This window comes from Carlito syrichta, unplaced genomic scaffold (assembly GCF_000164805.1).
Source record: "Carlito syrichta isolate Samal-C Ts95f unplaced genomic scaffold, Tarsius_syrichta-2.0.1 Scaffold303175, whole genome shotgun sequence".
Taxonomy (NCBI): Eukaryota; Metazoa; Chordata; class Mammalia; order Primates; family Tarsiidae; genus Carlito; species Carlito syrichta.
Genome location: NW_007247271.1, coordinates 382,283 through 400,727, shown reverse-complemented (window position 1 = coordinate 400,727; position 18,445 = coordinate 382,283). Strand labels below are relative to the sequence as shown.

The window sequence follows — 18,445 nt, the reverse complement described above, 5'->3', positions numbered from 1 at the left end:
CCTCTTCATCTGCGGCCCACCGGCGGCGACCGCCCCGAAGCCCCGCCCCCTCCATCGCCTCCTGCATCATCACTTCCGGTAACCCCGCCGGCCGCCGGCTCCAGGAGGGAGAATAGGAGAGGGGCGGGGAGGGGATGAGTCAACAGTTGCATCACGACGTACGCAAAGACGTACGAAGCCGTCGCCAAGTAAGGGCAAAGACCTAGCAACGGGGCGGGAGAGCTAGAAGGAGCGGGGCTGGCCATTTTCCCCTTTACTTTAACTGGAATGGAGGGGGAGGATAACGAAAAGGTAAAGGGAAAATAGGGAGAAGATGAGGTCGGCTATATTGTTGGATGCGGCGGAGAGCGGGGTAGAATTTGAGGTTTTAGGGAGGCTGGAGGCTAACCCTGACCTGGAACTAGTGCTCCCATAGAGGTGGGCCCGGTGGTTTGGTCCGGCCTGGCCTGCCGGGCCAGCTCGTGCTCTGTCGGCCACGACTCAGCTAAGCTTCTGGCGTCGGCTCCTCCCAGCCCGCCAAAGACAGCGGCGCTTCTGTGGGTGGGGGATGTCAGGACTGACGCAGAGAGAGTAGGGGATGGAGACGCCGACTCCAGGCGCGGGAGACTGCGGGGAAGGGGTTGGTTCCCCAGGGGCCGGGGGTGGGGGGGTGGGGTGCGGCGTTGCTAGGAGACGCGCTTGTGTGACCCCAGCCTCGCGAGGGCCGTTCGGGGTCATCGCCACTGGTCTCAGGAAGCCGCCTCACGGAAGTGGCCCGCAGGCTGGGTTTGGGGACGCTGAGGGGCCGGTTGGGGGCCCATCGGAGACTTCTGAGTCTAAATTTTAGATTCCTGAATGTAAATGGCAGATGGTGTGGGCAGTTCCGCGAATAAAAGGCGTGTCTGGCTGGGGAGGGAGATCGAACCAATCGAGGCCCCGTACAAAAACAGGGACTTTCTTGGACGATGAGAGCCCACTTCATAATGGCCTTGAGCCACAAACTTGAGAATGAGACGAGGGCCTTGTTCCGTAACTTTGCATTCGAGTGCAAGAGAGAGTTAACAATTAGTAAAGAAGGTACCAGCGAGTGAGAAATGCCCCAAAGACCAGATGAAGTGACAAAAAGATGGGGGGAGGGCCAGTCAAAATCAGGTAAGGCTGTTCTAAGCAGGCCACAGTTTGGCAAGGATCCGGAAGAAGAGGGGAGGTAGAAAATGAGCTTTCTAGATGAAGAAAAGAGCCGATGGGAAGGGTTTTAAGGTAGGAAAGAGGCTAAAGGCCATGTAGCTCAAACAAACAAAAAACCCGGGACAGATTGCTCTGTGATGTAGTTGGAGAAGTGGCAGCGCCCGATCTAGCCTAGCCTTTTAGCCCAAGGCTAGGGCTTGGCTATTGTGTTACCAAAAGTTTTCAAGAAGGGAAGTGACCTGATTTACATTTTTACAAAATCACTCTGGCTGCTGGATTGAGAAGGGTGGAAGTAGTCGGACCTGTTAGGAGGTTGTTGGAAGTAGGAGAATAGGGAGGTGACGTCAGTGTTGAAAGGGCCATGGAATTGGAGAGAATTCGATTCAATGTATTTGGGAGAGGGTGCTTACAGGACTTGTTAGGAAATTGGATGTGAAGTGTGGGTGAGGGAGACCGAGGATGACTTCCGAAGAAAAACAGTTTGAAAAAGAATATCATAAATTCTTTCTAGTAACAATTCAAAGGAGGATGTCGAGAAGTTAGATACACAAGTTGGGAAAAGTCACAGAGATAATAAATATGGGTTTGGGGCTTTTTTGGTTTACGGGGAGTTTTGAGTTGAAGTCTCACTCCTTACAGTCACTCCAGCGTCGACCTTCTGGGCCCCAGCGATCCTTCCGCCTCAGTCTTCCGAGTAGCCGAAACTACAGGCGCGGGTTACCACACCCAGCTATTTTTATTTTACTGTAGAGAAGAGGTCTTGCCAAGCAGCCGGGGCTGGTCTTGAACCCACGGGATCCCAGGGTGCTGGGATTACAGGCTGAGCCACCGAGCCTGGCCTGGTTTTTTTTTTTTTTTATTCTTTGTTTTTGTTTCCCCTCCCCCAGATCACCTTGGAAGTGGGTGTTGTAGATAAAACAGGAAAGCTCCTAAAAAACCTTTGGGGCTCTTAACATTTAGAGCTTACCCAGAGAAGAAGCCAGCAAAGGAGACTTCACACAGACAAGACCTTAGGGATAAAAGGAGGAGACCCCCTTAATGGCCTGGGATGATGGACCCACCCTCATAATCAGCAAGACTCATCCACCCACTTGCCAGCTTCTACCATAAGATCTGCTCAAATCTCTTCCCTCCCTTCCTCTCCCACCCTTCAGTGCTTTTGGATTTGTTCACAGGTAACTTGCGTTCATTATAGAAAACTTGGTTTTTTTGGTTAATTGTTTATTTATATTCTCTGTCCTAGAATAGAGCCTTGTCCATACAATGTTTGTAGCTGGGCAGAAACACTGTTGATAAGGTGTCAGCCATGGAATTCAACAGCTTCTGACAACGGAGCTTTTGTTCCTGCCACTGCTGCAAACGCCACCATGATGATAGGCAATCTCATTAATATAGCGGAAAGGGTATCAGAAGAAGAATCAGAAGGCCTGGGTTTCAGTCCTCGATCTACTACTGACCAGCAGAGTGGCCCTGGATAAAGCTCTTCCATTTGAGCTGGAGTGCTGGCCTAGATTCGAAATTGCAAATTGACAAGACACATATTGCCTGCAAACATATTGTTCAGCCCACACAGTGATTTAAATTCTTTTTTAAATTTACTTGCCCACATTTTAAAAATTGGACATCAAAACCCAGATTTTCTGCCTCATTTGAAAAGTCAGACAATCTGACAACACCAGCCTGAGGTTCCTAGAGGTTCCTACATGGCAACAGACAGCAAGAGCAGAAGAGCTGCTTCCCTCCTTGTGTGTGGCTGGTACTTGTTTGCCCGGAGCCTTCCACTACCTGGCTCACCCCTGTGAGCATCTGATTTGCAATTCTTGGTCTGGAGCTGTGCTATCACTATGTAGCCCCCTTTTTAATTTTAAGTAAAATAAAAATTTAGTTCTTCAGGGACACTAACAATATTTCAAGTGCCCAATAACTACCTATGGCCAATGTCTACCCTATTGGACAGAGCAGACAGAACATTTCCACCACAGAAAGTTCTTTTGTTCAGCGCTAGACGGGAGAAACTTGAGGGTACTGGAGGCTAGTAATTCCCCATATATAACACTCAAAGAGCTTAGTCTAGTTAAGACGCTCTGGTGCCTCTACAGATGGGAAAAGTTGCTCATTTGATAGCTATTTGGTAGGTAGTGGGTACTTGGAAACTGTTCTGAAGGTGTGGACCCTTGTACAGAATGCAGTTATTTATCAGATAGTTGTAACAAGGGTTAGGTGCTAGAAAGCCCCAGCTGCATCTAATGTTGTATTCAAAGCTCTTTGGTCAATTCCCTAATCCAATCAAAAATTGGCCAGGCATAGTGGTGCCAATTGTAGTCCCAGAAAGACTGAGGAGGAAGGAGCACCTGACCCAGGAGGTCAAGGTTCCAGTTGGGCTGGATACCTAGACTCAAAAACAAAACTGGGAGAGAGGGCTCACTAGAAGCTCAAACCTCACCTGCAGGCGATTTATGTAGCAAATCCCCACATGTACCCCACAAAACTCAAAAAAAAATTTTTTTTGAGTCAGAGTCTCACTCTGTTGCCCAGGCTGGAGTGCAGTGGCATGCTCACAGCCACCATAGCCTCGACCTGTTGGGCTCACGTGATCCTTCCGCCTCAGCCTTCCAATTAGCTGGAACTACAGGCATGCCCCACCATGCCCAGCTGATTTTTTTATTTATCTTATTTATTTTATTTATTTAGCCTTGTTGTCTAGGCTGGTCTCGAACCTGTGGGCTCAGGCAATCCTCTTGCCTTGCCCTCCCAAAGTGCTAGGATTACAGGGTGAGCCACCATGCCTGGCTTCAAAAAATCTTTTTTAATCTAAAAATAAATTTTTAACTGAAAAAACAAACATACAGCTGGGCTCGGTGGCTCAGCCTGTAATCCCACGCCTTTGGGAGGCTGAGGTGAGTGGATTGCCTGAAGCCACGTTCGAGACCTGCCTGGGCAGCGAGACCTCATCTCTACAATAAATCAAAAATCAGCCGGGCGTGGTAGGGCATGCCTGTAATTCCGGCTACTTGGAAGGCTGAGGCGGAAGGATCGCCGGAGCCCAGCAGGTGGAGGCTGCGGTGGCCGGGAGCGGCCACTGCACTCCAGTCTGAGCGACAGAGTGAGACTCCAACTCAAAAAAAAAAGAAAAGAAAAAACAAAAATACACAAAGTAGGAGTTCAAATCAGTGTTTTGTGTTCTCAGCCTTCTCTAGTTGATATGAAGGGTCGAAAATCCTGGCTGGGGAGTTATGAATGCATGACCTACTGATCTTCAGCATTGACCTTCTGTTTCCAGCCCCTGGGTCCATATCTAACACCACCTCTGCCTCTGGTAACTGGTTTTCACCCTCACCACCTCTGACTGATCCTTACCTTGTCTTTGTCTTTTAAGATATACTGGTAAAGAAACACAAACCTCCATTTCTTTTGAATTGAGGGAATCATAATTTGATTTTCATTTAGAATTTCTATCCCTGGAGGGAAAATATAGCTGCATATATATTGATTTTTATGTCTTTGTTATACAGTAGCCTAACTGGAGTTTCCCTATACAAGTATAATCTTCAGTGCTGGTATGATATATTTAGTGCTTGCCTCTTATGATGTTTTTTGAATAGTTGTTAGAAGTCTTTCAGACATTAATATTTTGTTTTTGCCTGTGTTCTGAAAATTATCCCTATTATAGGGCCCAAACTAATTTTTTCTCCTTGGGTAAAATAAAAATACTATCCTCTCTTTCCTCCCTGTCCCCATCAATGACACACCATATTGTCACTTTCTGTGTAAAAAGATGCTGTTTCAGAGAATAGCTGTGGTATGATTAAGTACACCACACAAGCATATCCTGAGATTTGCAAACAGTGTGTGGCATTATACTTCCCCTTTTGGATTCTAGTAATAAAAAACTGAATCCAGGACAGGAAATAAGCCCATGGTGTGTGTGTGTGCGTGCGCGCATGCTGATTGATGGGGGGAAGTTAGGGGACCAGAGATGTGTGGGGCACAGTTTCACTTAAAGGCTGTTCAATTGATGTAAAGATGGTACTGTATAGGATATGGCATACACCAAAAAATAGGGAGTATAACAGATCTAGGAGAAAAGTACACTGAAGAATAAACAGAGTAAGAGATAAAGGAAGAAAAATAGGAAGGGAAGCCTGGCCATGCCTTTGGTGTTGGCACCTGCATTATATTTCCAGTAAGAAGTATGTGCTGTAGTCTGAAGATAAGCGGTGCCTCCAACAGGATTATTTACTCATACCAAAGAACAATAGCCCTTTGCAGTACAGGGATTATTAATGATCAGAGGGAAACAGCTTTAGGAAAATCCATTACTACCACAAAGCAATAAATTCGCCAACAGGCCACACATTTCTTTGCTCTTGCTGCAGACAAAGCATAGATAAAAGAGGCCTCATTGTTCCTCCACTTCCTCCTATTCAGGTAACATTTGCCTTTGTTGACTACAACTCTTTGAAAAAGGTTGTGTTGTATGTCATTTTACATTTTAAGAAACTGAGGCTCAGGAAGGCTAATTATTTGCTGGTAGGGAGAAATCAAGATTAAAACCCAGGTTTGTCCACCTAAAGACCATGTGTTCATTTTTTTTTTTTTTTTTTAATATCTGCTGGTCCTTACAAATGCAGAAAAACTTTAAATGCCTAAAACCAAGACAGGCATTCTCCGCTCTGCTACCCAGGACAAGAAGGTCTGATTGCTTTGACATCAAGAGCATTTCATTTCTCTAGAGATATTCCAAATGGCAAAAACTTTAAATTACAGTTTTCTGGATTGGTTTTAACCCCCAATCATTGGATCCAATGGACCTTATTTTCCAAAAGTCTTGTTTTTCAAAAAAAAGTGTCAACCTCCTTTTTCTGTGTTTGATTCTAAGCCTCACAGAAACATGCAAAGCATTTCAATCCAGTGGACAAACCAGAACTGGCCTTAAAAGAACTTAAGAGTGAGGATTTTGCTGGACTCGGTGGCTCAACCTGTAATCCTGCGCCTTGGGAGGCTGAGGTGAGTGGATTGCCTGAGCCTGTGGGTTCAAGACCCGTCTGGGCAACTTGGCGAGACCTCATCTCTACAATAAATCAAAAATTAGCCGGGTGTGGTAGCGCTCGCCTGTAGTTCCAGCTACTTGGAAGGCTGAGGCGGAAGGATCGCTGGAACCCAGCAGGTCGAGGCTGCAGTGGCCAGGAGCGGCTACTGCACTCCAGTCTGGGTGACAGAGTGAGACTCTATCTCAAAAAAAAAAAAGAGTGAGGATTTTATCATAGCTGTGTATCTTATGTTGCTCTGGATAGAATTGATAAGGCCTCCCCCTCAAAAAACACTGAGTCTTGAGCTCTTAATCCTGATACCCACTGCTCTTGAAAATATCATTGTGAGGATTAATTTGTATTTTAAAGTATTTTAGGGTCTGTAATTGGGAAACCTGATCCAAATACAACCATGTGTATCTCAGGATAAGAACAGACATTACTAGTGACCATTCTGTGTGTAAATTTATTCCAGCCATGTGCCAGTCTGGGAATATGATTGAGATTGTCCCAAACCAGACGTATTCCCACATTTTCGCTCCTTTACCGGTCCCCACAGCACACACACGGTGGAAGAAGATAAGAAACAAAATTACAAGAAAGTAGGGCGAACATTTTGGTAGAGGTAAGCTAGAGGTGCCAGGAGTGCACATAGAAGGACACTGACCCAGGCTCAGTGTGAAGGACATTCCTCAAGAAGTGATGAAGGCTGGCTGGGTTCGGTGGCCCAGTCTGTAATCCCAGCACTTTGGGAGGCCGAGGCGAGTGGATTGCCTATGCCTGTGAGTTTGTGACCAGTCCAGGCAACTTGGCAAGACCTCATCTCTACAATAAATCAAAAATTAGCCAGGCATGGTAACATGCACCTGCAGTTCCGGCTACTTGGAAGGCTGAGGCAAAGGATTGCCAAAAAAAGAAAAGGAAAGAAATATGTAAGAAGTGATGAAAGCCAAAGGATGAGCAGCAGCAGATAGGCCCCCCCAAAAAAGATATTTCAGTTGTGTGCGTTAGAGCCTTCATATGGCAAAAAGAAGGGGGTCCCAGATGTCAGCAGATAGGGCAGCAGAATATTGGTGCACAATGAGCACATAAAACCATGATTTCATCTGGGTGGATTTCACAATGCTCCTCCCACCACCTCCCCCCAAAATCATAAAGTACTTGGGAGAGAAACTTGACTATATTAATCATTAGTTATTATAAGAAAAAAAAATTCCACCTAGAGGGAAGTCTTTTCTGAAAGACAGGAAAGGGGTCTTTCCCTTCACCTCCTGGGACTTGAAGTCAGGGTTAATTCCACTTGCTTTTCTCTTGTCTGTATTGCAACGCTTTTTCTTCATTAGGCAAAGCCTCATGAGAGTCCAGCATTTGGAATTTTGACATTCCTGAGACCAGAGTCATACTTCTATAAATTTCATCTGGGGTAAGGGAATTTTCATCTCTGCTCTTAAACTCCTAACTTCATGTGCAAAGGTCTTTCCAAAGGCAGAAAATTGTTCCAGAGGTGGGAAAAAGGGTAAAGTAGATGAGGCCCTTGTGCTAGCAGCTCTTTCCATAGGCCTGTAGAACTAGATCTGGACACACCAAGGGCCTACTGTGCCTTGTAGAGAATAGGCTCTTGGAACCTCCTCAGACCCTTTCACTGTACTCTGGATAGAGAGTGGAAGGGTAAGTACATGTTTGAGTTTTTTTAAATTTCTGGATTAATTACTATCCATTATGAGTGCCCATTACTGACTCCAAAATAAAAACAGGGAAAAGCTTATGGTCAGTCAGGGAAATAATCATCTAGCTTTTTTGGCTCTTGATCCTGACTCCCCTGTTCATTAATTAAGGGCATTAGGCAAGACTCTTGTTTCACTATCTGTAAGAGAGTGTTGGAATCATAAGTAGTTATGATATACAGTATTTTTATATCAAACACATTTAAAAATACATAAATCAGGTCATGTTACTCCAACTTGCTTAAAATCTACCAGTGTCTTCCTTTTGCTTTTAGGCCACAAACCAAACTCTTTTCCAAGGCCTGTGCTCCTAACCTGTGCTGGATTAGGTGGACCTGTGGCCTCCTCCCCAAAGCCTCTTGGAGCTTTCACATTCATCTTATGAAGTTGGTTCCCAGCTCAGGACCTTCGCCCTGCTGTTCCCTCTTCTTGCACCACCCTCCCTTTAGTTCTGTCCATTATTAGGCTCTTTCACAGCATTCAGGATTCAGCCCAAATGTCACTAGCCACCTAAACTAAAGTAGCCTCCAGTTCTACTCATTTGTATCATGTTATTGTTTCATTCCTTCAGAGCAGGTATCACTATCTGAAATTTATTTTTTTCTCACATATCATCTGACTCTGCCACTAAAATATAAGATTTTGCAGGAATAAACAACATGACTGCTTGTTTATTCCTGCAACCTTAGAATGGGCACTGAGTAAATGTTGAGTGAATGAATGGATGGATCCTTGGGAGGGAAGGGCAGGGTCTGCAGGGTAGTAGCACCGTAGTGAGTCTGTGCCCTGGTGTCTCTGTTATGATGTCAGCTCCCTTTGGAGTTGGAGGGGATAGGGTAGCCACCGGGAACAGAAGAGCAGAGCAACCCAGCCAAGTGTCCAGCCTGTTTTGAGGGTGTTAGTGTATAATATAATTATTTAAGAAGGGCAGTTGCAGGATAGGGGTGAGGTAGATGGTAAATAGGGAACCTTAAGAGAACATTATTGTAATTCATATCAAGGCAGGAAAAAATTGTTTCTTTTGGTCTTTATATAAGAAGAGGATAGAATTATTTAGTTCCCTTTGTCACAACTGACTAAACTCTTTAAAGCAATCAACAGACATCTGACAACTTTGATTAAGATTAAACGGCCTATTTAGTGGTTAAAAGCATGACTCTGACTCCAGACTGGCTGGGTTTGAATCCTGACCCTGCCTATTATGAGCTGTGTGACCTTGGACAAGTTGTTTAATCTGTCTTTGCATCAGGCTCCTCCTTTGTAAAATGGGGATAATAGTGGTATCTACCTTATAGAATTGTTGTGATGATTATGGTAGTTAATATATATATGTAATGCATCTAGTGAAGTATCTGGCACACAGTAAGTGCAAAGCAAATGTAGCTCTTTTTTTTTTGAGTTGGGAGTCTCACTCCGTCACCCAGGCTGGGGTGCAGTGGCACACTCACAGCCACTCCAGCGTCGATATGCTGGGCTCCAGCAATCCTTCCGCCTCAGCCTTCCAAGTAGCCGGAACTACAGGTGCGCACTACCACACCCAACTTATTTATTTATTTATTTATTGTAGAGATGAGGTCTTGCCAAGGTGCCTGGGCTGGTCTCAAACTTGCTGGCTCAGGCAATCCACTTGCCTTGGCCTCCCAAAGTGCTGGGATTACAGACTGAGCCACCGAACCCAGCCAGCAAATGTAACTCTTAATGATATTATAACTATAATGAACAAGACATAGTCCCTGCCCTCCAGGAATTCAGAGCCTCTAGGAAGAAAAATATATAATGAAATAACTGCAGAAGAGCTATAGCTGGCCATGATAGAAGCAGGGAAAGTAGTGCTTCAGAAAAGCTTTGTAGTAAATATGTCTACTTGGTGGGGTGGGGTGGCTAGCAGAAGCAGCATTCTAATGGAAGGCCCAATCAGGACAAAGCAAGCAAGATATAGTAGAGCACCTTAGACCAGTGGCTCCCAAACTTCTGCTGTGCAGAGTCCACATTAATAATTTTTTCTGTTATTCAGATATACTTAAACCAGCTTTAAAATTGTATAATACATTTAAAGGAAGCTCTATATCACACACAATCTAAATCATTAGTATGATGGACTATTCTAATATACATTAAAGTAATTGGAACTAAGGAAATATATGGTGCATCTAAATTCACCTCCACAACTAGTCTTTGGGATACCCTAGGGAAAACTTCCAACTATGACCGGGCCAAAGCACTCACAGTGTCATCTGTCAGCCTTTTTGTAATGGCCCAGGTCTTGACATAGTAGGTGCTCAGAAATTAATTTCACCTCAGCACATGTGTAAACCTGTAAATATGTGGGGAGTGATTTTTAAGAAAAGAGAGCAGCTTTCCTTTCTTCCTACTCATATCTTCTGTCTTTCCTCATCCTGAGATTTGGAGGTTAGTGGGATGAAAAGAAATAAAGAGTTTCAAGAAATGTCAATCCCAGAATAAAGTTCATAAAACTTTGTCCAAATTCCATAAGAATAGTTTGTGGCCAGTTGAGACTGCAGTTTAATTGTGGTTCTGATGTACTGCCCATGGGAAAACTCCAGCAGACCCCATTGTATCAGATCAACCCCTGATACTAGTGAAGAAGGAAAAGGGCTGCCTTATCCTTGTATTAATTGTGGAGATAGATAGTGTTAAGGAATAAATGCTGGTTTCAAATCATTAAATCCATAGGGAGGAAAACTATTTGGGAAAAGGCAGTTTTTCTAAATGAGTTGCTTTCTAGGAACAGAGACAAAAATATAAACCAAAAGGAATAGAGCTTTTTAATTTTTTTTTTTTTTTTACATATGGCTGATTCTGTTTCTAGAATCACAAACTTTCTATTGCATGAGCTATTTCATTTATTCAGCAAACATTTGTCAAATATTGATTATGCACCTTTCTGGGTGCTGAGAATTCAGCAGTAAATAAGATAAATGTAGTTACTGTCCCCAAAAAGGTTAGGGTCTGTTGGGGGGGTGATGTTAACAAACTGTTACTTAAGTGATGAGCGCTACAAAGGAGAAATATCAGGAGCTGTGGGAAGGTTCCACAGAGAGACCTGACCCAATGAGTGTGGTTAGAGAAAGTGGAGGGGGAGTTTTTGAGATACTCATGTTTTCACAGGGAACTGAAGGATGTGTAGGGATTGGTCAGGTAAAAAGGAGGGGATCCGAGGAGAGCCTTCTAGAAAGAGGGAACAGCATGAGTATGTGCCCCTAAGGCAAGAAAGAATATGGCTCCTTCAAAGAGCTGAAAGAAATCCAGTAACAAAAGAATTTTTCTTTTCTTGCCTTTTCTCTTAAGACTTGGAAGGAAACAGTAGGCTAGATTTGTTAATAGAACACAATGATGAATACAGCTTTAGACCCTTCTTTCTGGAAATCATTGGAACTTGGGTTTTCTGGGTCACCTGATGTTGCAGAAGAAGATAGCACTTAAATCCTTTTCAGGATTAGTTTTCAAAACACTTAAACGTTAATTAAAGTGTTTTGAAAATAGTTGTATTAAGTACCAATTGTTAGCACTGCTTATTACCTTGAGTAACCTAATTGTAGGGCTTGTGTATCAGATTATGGTATATGATCAGTTAGAGTTTGGAGCGGTGGTTCTTAGGGTAGTGGAAGGAAACTAATTAAAGTCAGGCTTTGGAGAAGGTTACTGCTGTTTCAGTATGCCTGACCTTTACTTTTCTCCTTGAGTGTCTCAGAGTTAAGGAAGTTTTGTCTGTTAATGACAGGGAAGTGAAGCAATCATTAATAGATGTTAGTTACAGACTTCTTGCCCCTCACAGGAACTGACTCAACATATTTTCATATGAAACCATGGAGTTTTAGGGAGAGCCAGAAACTCAGAAACCTGTTTTCTTACCAGGAAAAATGTCATCATCTCATCTGGGTTTTTATTACGATTAGCCACAAAGCATAATGTTCTCTCTTGGTTTTTATGAATTCCTTTTTAAGCATTTTTTCTATGAAGTATCATAGACTCAGAATTGATGTTGAATATAACTTTAGTCCTTTTAACCTTTGAATTAGATGAAGTAGTGCTTTCAAGTTTTTCATCAATTGGTTTATTCCTTGCTCAAGACTAAACCTCAAGAAAGGTCACCAGGGTCAGGGTAAGCACTTATACCTGCAAGAGAAATTCTCTGTAAGGCAAATTCTTTGCAGGTACTTAGAATTTCTAGGTAAACACACTTCCTTCCAGCTTCCTTCTACATTCTTTAGCTGTCCAAATTCTCATAATTTCAGAACTACTCTAAAGCATACCATCTCCAGAGCTCATATCTCCCCTTTGGGTTGAACACAGATCTTGTTCCCAAACAGCAGTGAGCAGCCTGCTTCTCAGTCCTGTTGAACCTGTTTGAGGAAAACTCAGGACTCAGAATGAAGTGTCCAAGTGCCTGGCTCTGCTGTTTACTCACTAAATCTGCCCCCCTTGCCTTCCCAGCCTGTCCTCTTGTTCAAGGCAGTACAGTATTCATCATTCATTACTCTAATTCTGACTAATCAGACTCTTCCAGTAGTGGGACTTTTTTTTCTATCTTCCCTGAATTTCTTTTAGATGTAGAAATGTAAATAATAAAAAATTAAAAAGTAGTTGAGGTTTTTACATAAGTTCTTTTAAAAAATTGTTAGCACTGCTTATTACCTTGAGTAACCTAAAAGGAGTCACCTAATGTCCATCAACAGGATAGACAGTATGTTAAGATATCTTCATAAAGTGGACTGAATTGCAACAGTTGAAAAGTATGAAATGGAGCTTCATGTAACAATATGAATGACTCTTACCAATATAGGCAAATCAATTACAGAATATATATATCAAGTATATATATGTATATATATATACATATATATACGCACACACATATATATAAAGTTATATATGTATGTAAAGTTTTTAAACTTACAGAGCAACACTATATAATGTTAAGTATAAATATATCCATGACAATGATAAACAACACATTTAGGATAGCGGTTCCTTCTAGGAGAAAGGAAGGGGAATATGATTTGGAAGGGTACAAGGGGGCGTTCAACTATATACGTTATTTATTCTTTAAGATCTGTTGTGTTCTGTGGCTATTCTCTATATCTTTTTGTATCTGAAATATTTTGTAATAAAAATCACTTGAAATGATGAGATTTTTTACTTTAAGAAATAGAGTTAGCTTTAAATAAATTCTCATTTAGCCATGTCTTCTGAAATTAAAACTGATGGTTCAGAATAAAAACCCAGAGGGGCCATGAGATCTTCAATCATCAGAAAGCTTTTAAGTTATACTTAGTATACAGTTCTTATTGGGCAAAAAAGTATTCCAGCAATTTTGAGAAATATTTTCAAAAAGGTTATGACAGACTAAAAGAGGTTCCAACCTGACAGCCTCTGGGTAGAACTGAGCCTATGGACTCATTTGGTGTGACCTGGATGGTATTCACATTTTCAAAAATAGCGACTTAGTGTCTTTTTTTGAGATTTCATTTTTTAAAGAACTCATTTTTTTAATTCTCAATGAGATTTCATACTTTAAAAATCTGAATTGCCACCAATTTTTAAGCTATCAGGAAATCTGTCATCTTAGGCCCTCATTTCTACATGGCAGCAGCTGACTGGAACTGAGTTCCCTTTCAAGGGGTATGTCCTGTCTAGTTGGCCACTGTCTCCATCCAGCCAGGCTTCCTCATTCATTTTACCTGCCAGGCCCCAGAGGTACTTGAGTTTGTAACTAGTACATTAAATTCCAGTTCTCACTTAAATAGAAAATTACGTTATCCACTATGTGCCTTTTCCTAGCCATTCAGGTTAGTGATATAATTTTACGGGACTGGTTTAAAGAACAGTAAATGTGAATTTTGGTTTTGCCATGCTCATAAACGTGGCTTTCATGAGCAACCCTCAACCGTAGGATGATGTTCAAAGCTATTGAGAAAAAGTTAGTATTTCTACTACACCATTCAGGCAATGCCACCCAACAGATCTGTTGCGAAAGAGCAGTTATTTCTAGACTAATTAAAGATCTTGATTTTTTAAAAATGTACATCTGCCTAGCTGCATACTGTCAAATTGCAATTTTATGCAAAATTTCCTCTTCTATTTTGGTGGGTCTGAAGATGACAATAGCAACACGACAAGAAGTTCTTGGCCTCTACCGCAGCATTTTCAGGCTTGCGAGGAAATGGCAGGCCGTATCAGGGCAGATGGAAGACACCATCAAAGAAAAACAGTACATACTAAATGAAGCCAGAACGCTGTTCCAGAAAAACAAAAATGTAAGTAGGCCCCAGTTGGAGATTGCATGGAGGAGAATGGTTTCCTGCAATGTTCTTTCTTCATTTCTTATTATCCTAAATTGAGAGGATTCAGCAGCACAGTCACAGTGGCAGAGTGTGGGGCAGGAAGGGGCCAGAGTGTGGCTAGCTTGCTCAACCCCTGGAAGTGGAGCCTAGCATGTGTTTCCTTCTTTACTTGTTCCAGGTCTCAGGCAAGCAGGTAAATGGCTCAGCATCCTCAGAAGACCCCATGAACTAGGTGACATGAGTCAGGCCAATGACAGGTTTTAGAGGAGGAGCTGCTCCTCATATACTGTGCCCGCTGCTGGCCACTCCCACAGGAGGTGCACAGGGAAGTGCTTTTTTCAATTCATAAGCTATTCAGAGCCTCCAAATATAAACTCATTCAGAGGGAAGATAATAAGATTAAGACACAGGTTTCCCTTCATAACTTAGCTTTGAACTCAAGCCTCTTTGGCTGGCAGAGTGAGGTTGCCCTTTGGGACCAAAGAATTGTTTAAAATTGTGTCTCCATTAGCTAGTTTAATGGATCTGCACACCCAGACAGCAGAGAGCCAGATTTGACCCACACCCACAAACCATAAAGCATTAGCTGTTAGCTCCTAAGGAAGACCACCTGGCACTAAGCATAAAAGATGCTTTCACGCTGGACTTTTCTTCACCCTCTTTCTTGCTGATCAAATGGGTTCAGTGCTGTTGCTGTTCCACTCATGAAACTTCCTAATAGTCTACTCTCACTGCCTTTCCCTCTCTGACCTCTGTCTTTTTTATGCCCTTTTATTTCCACACACCCTCCTACCAGCTGAAGTTCAGCCCTCTGGACCGAGTCTTGTGCAGCATGTAACCACCTTGTGGCTTCAGCTGTCACTTTTGAATACCCAGCCTTGGCCTCTGCCTAAAGGACCTCGCCACAGCATAATGTTTCAAATCAGAGTCATTTTTCTTTTTTTTTTTTTTTTTTTGAGTTGGAGTCTCACTCTGTCACCCAGACTGGAGTGCAGTGGCCGCTCCTGGCCACCGCAGCCTCGGCCTGCTGGGCTCCGGCGATCCTTCCGCCTCAGGCTTCCGAGTAGCCGGAATTACAGGCATGCGCCACCACGCCCGGCTGATTTTTTTTATTTATTGTAGAGATGAGGTCTCGCTGCCCAGGCGGGTCTTGAACCCGCGGGCTCAGGCACCCAAAGGCGCAGGATTACAGGCTGAGCCACCGAACCCAGCTCAGAGTCATTTTTCTATAAGAGCACCTCCCCTTCCCTGCTGGCCCATTGCTGTCACAGCTCCTGTAAGCACTCAGCAACTTTTTGTTCTCATTCCTCATTCAACAAATATTTGAGTACCCACCATGTGCCAAACACCGGACTAGGCATTGAGGATATAAAAATGAGCAAAGCTAAGAAAGGTGCCCTCAAAGACATTTGAGATTTACATGGAAAGAAATATAAAATTACAATTGAGACAAGTGCCACTAAAGAAACACTCCTAATGTACAGTGCCTTCTCATTCTTGGAATTCCTGAAGCCTCCTGATTTTTAAGGCCATCTTACTTGTGAAGCTTCTCTCTACCCTTCTGACCTTCCAAACCCAGCTTCTCCAGACATTTTCTCCTTTTTCATTCTTGCCAAACTAGAGCATATGTATTCCATGAGGTCCTTAAGCAGCCTTCTGAGGAGTGGAAATAAAATAACTGTTATTTCTATATTTTTTTATTTCATCCCATACTAATGTCTATTTTGTATATGTTTATAAGGAACTTGTTAGTACATGTATACAATATATAAATTAATACATTTATAAATCAATCTAAATATATATGTGGGAGCTGTGGGCTCAGAAAGTTTTTAATAAAAAAATAGGTAACCAAAAAGTTTGGAGACCCTTAAGCTGTTGTTCTATCTTCCTTTTTCTTCTTTGTTTATGTTGGCTTGGTCTTTTCAACAGATTGTCCATTTTTTGAGCACATAGACAATACCTTATATTCTTCTAGTGTATCCCATGGGAACTGTCTTGTGGTTTCCACTAAATTTTTTTTTTTTTTTTGAGTTGGAGTCTCACTCTGCCGCCCAGACCTGCTGGGCTCCGGTGATCCTTCCACCTCAGCCTTCCGAGTAGCTGGAACTGCAGGTGTGCACTACCATGCCCAGCTAATTTTTTATTTATTGTAGAGACAAGTTGCCCAGGCTAGTCTCGAACTCACGGTCTCAGGCATTCTGCTCGCCTTGGCCTCCCAAAGTGCTGGGATTACAGGCTGAGCCAGGTTTTCACTAAATTAATGAGCAAGTACAAGTACTTTGAGTCAATTGACCTTCTTCAGGAAGTCTTCCTCAGTTTTTCTGCTCCCCGCAACCCTATTAACCACCTATTCTGAACTCCTATAGCACTCATTGCCTTCATTGATTATATACCACTGTGCCTTTTCTGCAGCTTCATGTCTGAGTTGTTCTACCTATGTAATAAGTTTGATAATTAAAAACAGAAACCATGGCCCCACAGTATCCAACCTGGTGCTGAAGATATCTTAGTACATGCCCAGTATACCTTTGCAAGCTCACTCACCTGAAGAATACTCAAAACTCTTGGGTTTTCACTTATTGCAATAACCCTTCCTATGCCTCTGCTTGGATTGCCCCTGGTGAGCCAAAGGGAGGTGTATGTGTCACTGATGGTACATAGAATTTTTTGAGGGTGGGAGAAGTAGGTACTTGGGTTTTTTGTTTTTTTTAATTTTATTTTAAAGATGTGAGGTACAGCTCAGGATTAGAAGTGAGTATTCAGGTTTACAAGTGGTCATCGATGACAAGTGGTCATCGTGCAAGTAAAGTTTGGGCCTTCCTTTGGTCCCCACTTTGCCTGGCTTGAGATCAGGTACCCTTACTGTCCCCCTACCCGACCCTGGCAGTATCCCTCTATACTGCCAATTCCTTTCTTACAGTATTATGGTAAATGTTCAAGGTCCGCTTATGAATGAGAACATGTGGTACACTGTTGTTTGTTTCTGTGATCGATCACTGAGTATTATAGACTCTAAATTCATCCAAGTTGCAGCTAAGTCCATATGTTTGTCCTTCTTTGTGGCTGTGTAATATTCCATCATGTATATGTACCACATTTTTTAAATCTAGTCCAGTTTCGATTCATAAAGTATTTTCTTTTTTTGTTTGTTTGTTTTTTTTTTTTCTGAGTTGGAGTCTCACTCTGTCACCCAGACTGGAGTGCAGTGGCTTGCTCCCGGCCACCGCAGCCTCAACCTGCTGGGCTCCGGTGATCGTTCTGCCTCAACCTTCCAAGTAGCTGGAACTACAGGCGCGTGCTACCACACCCGGCTAATTCTTTTATTTATTGTAGAGATGAGGTCTCAACAAGTTGCCCAGGCGGATCTCGAACCCATGGGCTCAGGCAATCTGCTCACCTCAGCCTCCCAAGGCGTGGGATTACAGGCTCAGTTACCAAGCCCAGCCATAAACTATTTTCAATTCATAAACTATTCAAAGCCTCCAAATATAAACTCAGAGGGAAGATAATAAGATTAAGACACAGCGTTCCCTTCGTAACTTAGCTTTGAACTCAAGCCTCTTTGTCTGGCAGAGTGAGTTTGCCCTTCGGGACCAAAGAATTGTGTAAAATAGTGCCTCTATTAGCTAGTTTAATGGAACTGCACATCCAGACAGCAGAGAGCCAGATTTGACTCACACCCAGCACAGTTGGTTCCATGTTTTTGCTATTGTGAATAGTACTGCAAGAAACATGGGTGTGCAGCTATCTTGTTTGTAGAATGATTTGAGTTCCTCTGGGTATATTCCCAGTAGGGGGATTGCTGGGTCATATGGAAGGTCAATTTCTAATTATTTTAGAAATTGCCATGCTGTTTTCCATAGAGGTTGAACTAGTTTGCATTCCCACCAGCAGTGTAGAAGCATTCCCTTTTTTCTGCATCCTCACCAGCATTTGTTTTTTATTAATGATGACCATTCTTATTGGGGTTAGGTGGTATCTCATTGTGGTTTTGATTTGCATTTCTCTGATGATTAAGGTTGAGCACTTTTTCATGTGTCTATTGGATGCCTGTATATCTTCTTTGGAGAAGTGTCTATGTCTTTTGCCCACTTTTTAATGGGGTAGTTTTCTTCCTTTCAGCATATTTGAGTTCCTTGAAGATCCTGGATGTTAAGCCTTTGTCAGATATACAGTTGACAAATATTTTTTCCCATTCTGTGGGCTGTCTCCCTGC

General features: G+C 42.8%; 1 protein-coding gene across 10 annotated transcripts in view; it reads left to right on the top strand.

Moving 5' to 3' along the window:
* Positions 1-18,445, top strand: part of LYRM1 (LYR motif containing 1) — an 83,184-nt gene that overhangs the window by 58,051 nt on the left and 6,688 nt on the right. For 2 of the 10 annotated variants that reach the window (XM_008057964.1, XM_021712297.1), the window contains exon 2: positions 14,041-14,199. In XM_008057964.1, coding sequence (XP_008056155.1) covers positions 14,041-14,199 — 159 coding nt within the window. Of the gene's footprint in view, positions 189-211; positions 292-397; positions 418-2,054; positions 2,343-6,046; positions 6,175-11,961; positions 12,045-14,040; positions 14,200-18,445 lie in introns of those variants that run through there. The other 8 variants (XM_021712296.1, XM_021712295.1, XM_021712294.1 and 5 more) reach the window with 8 other exon arrangements.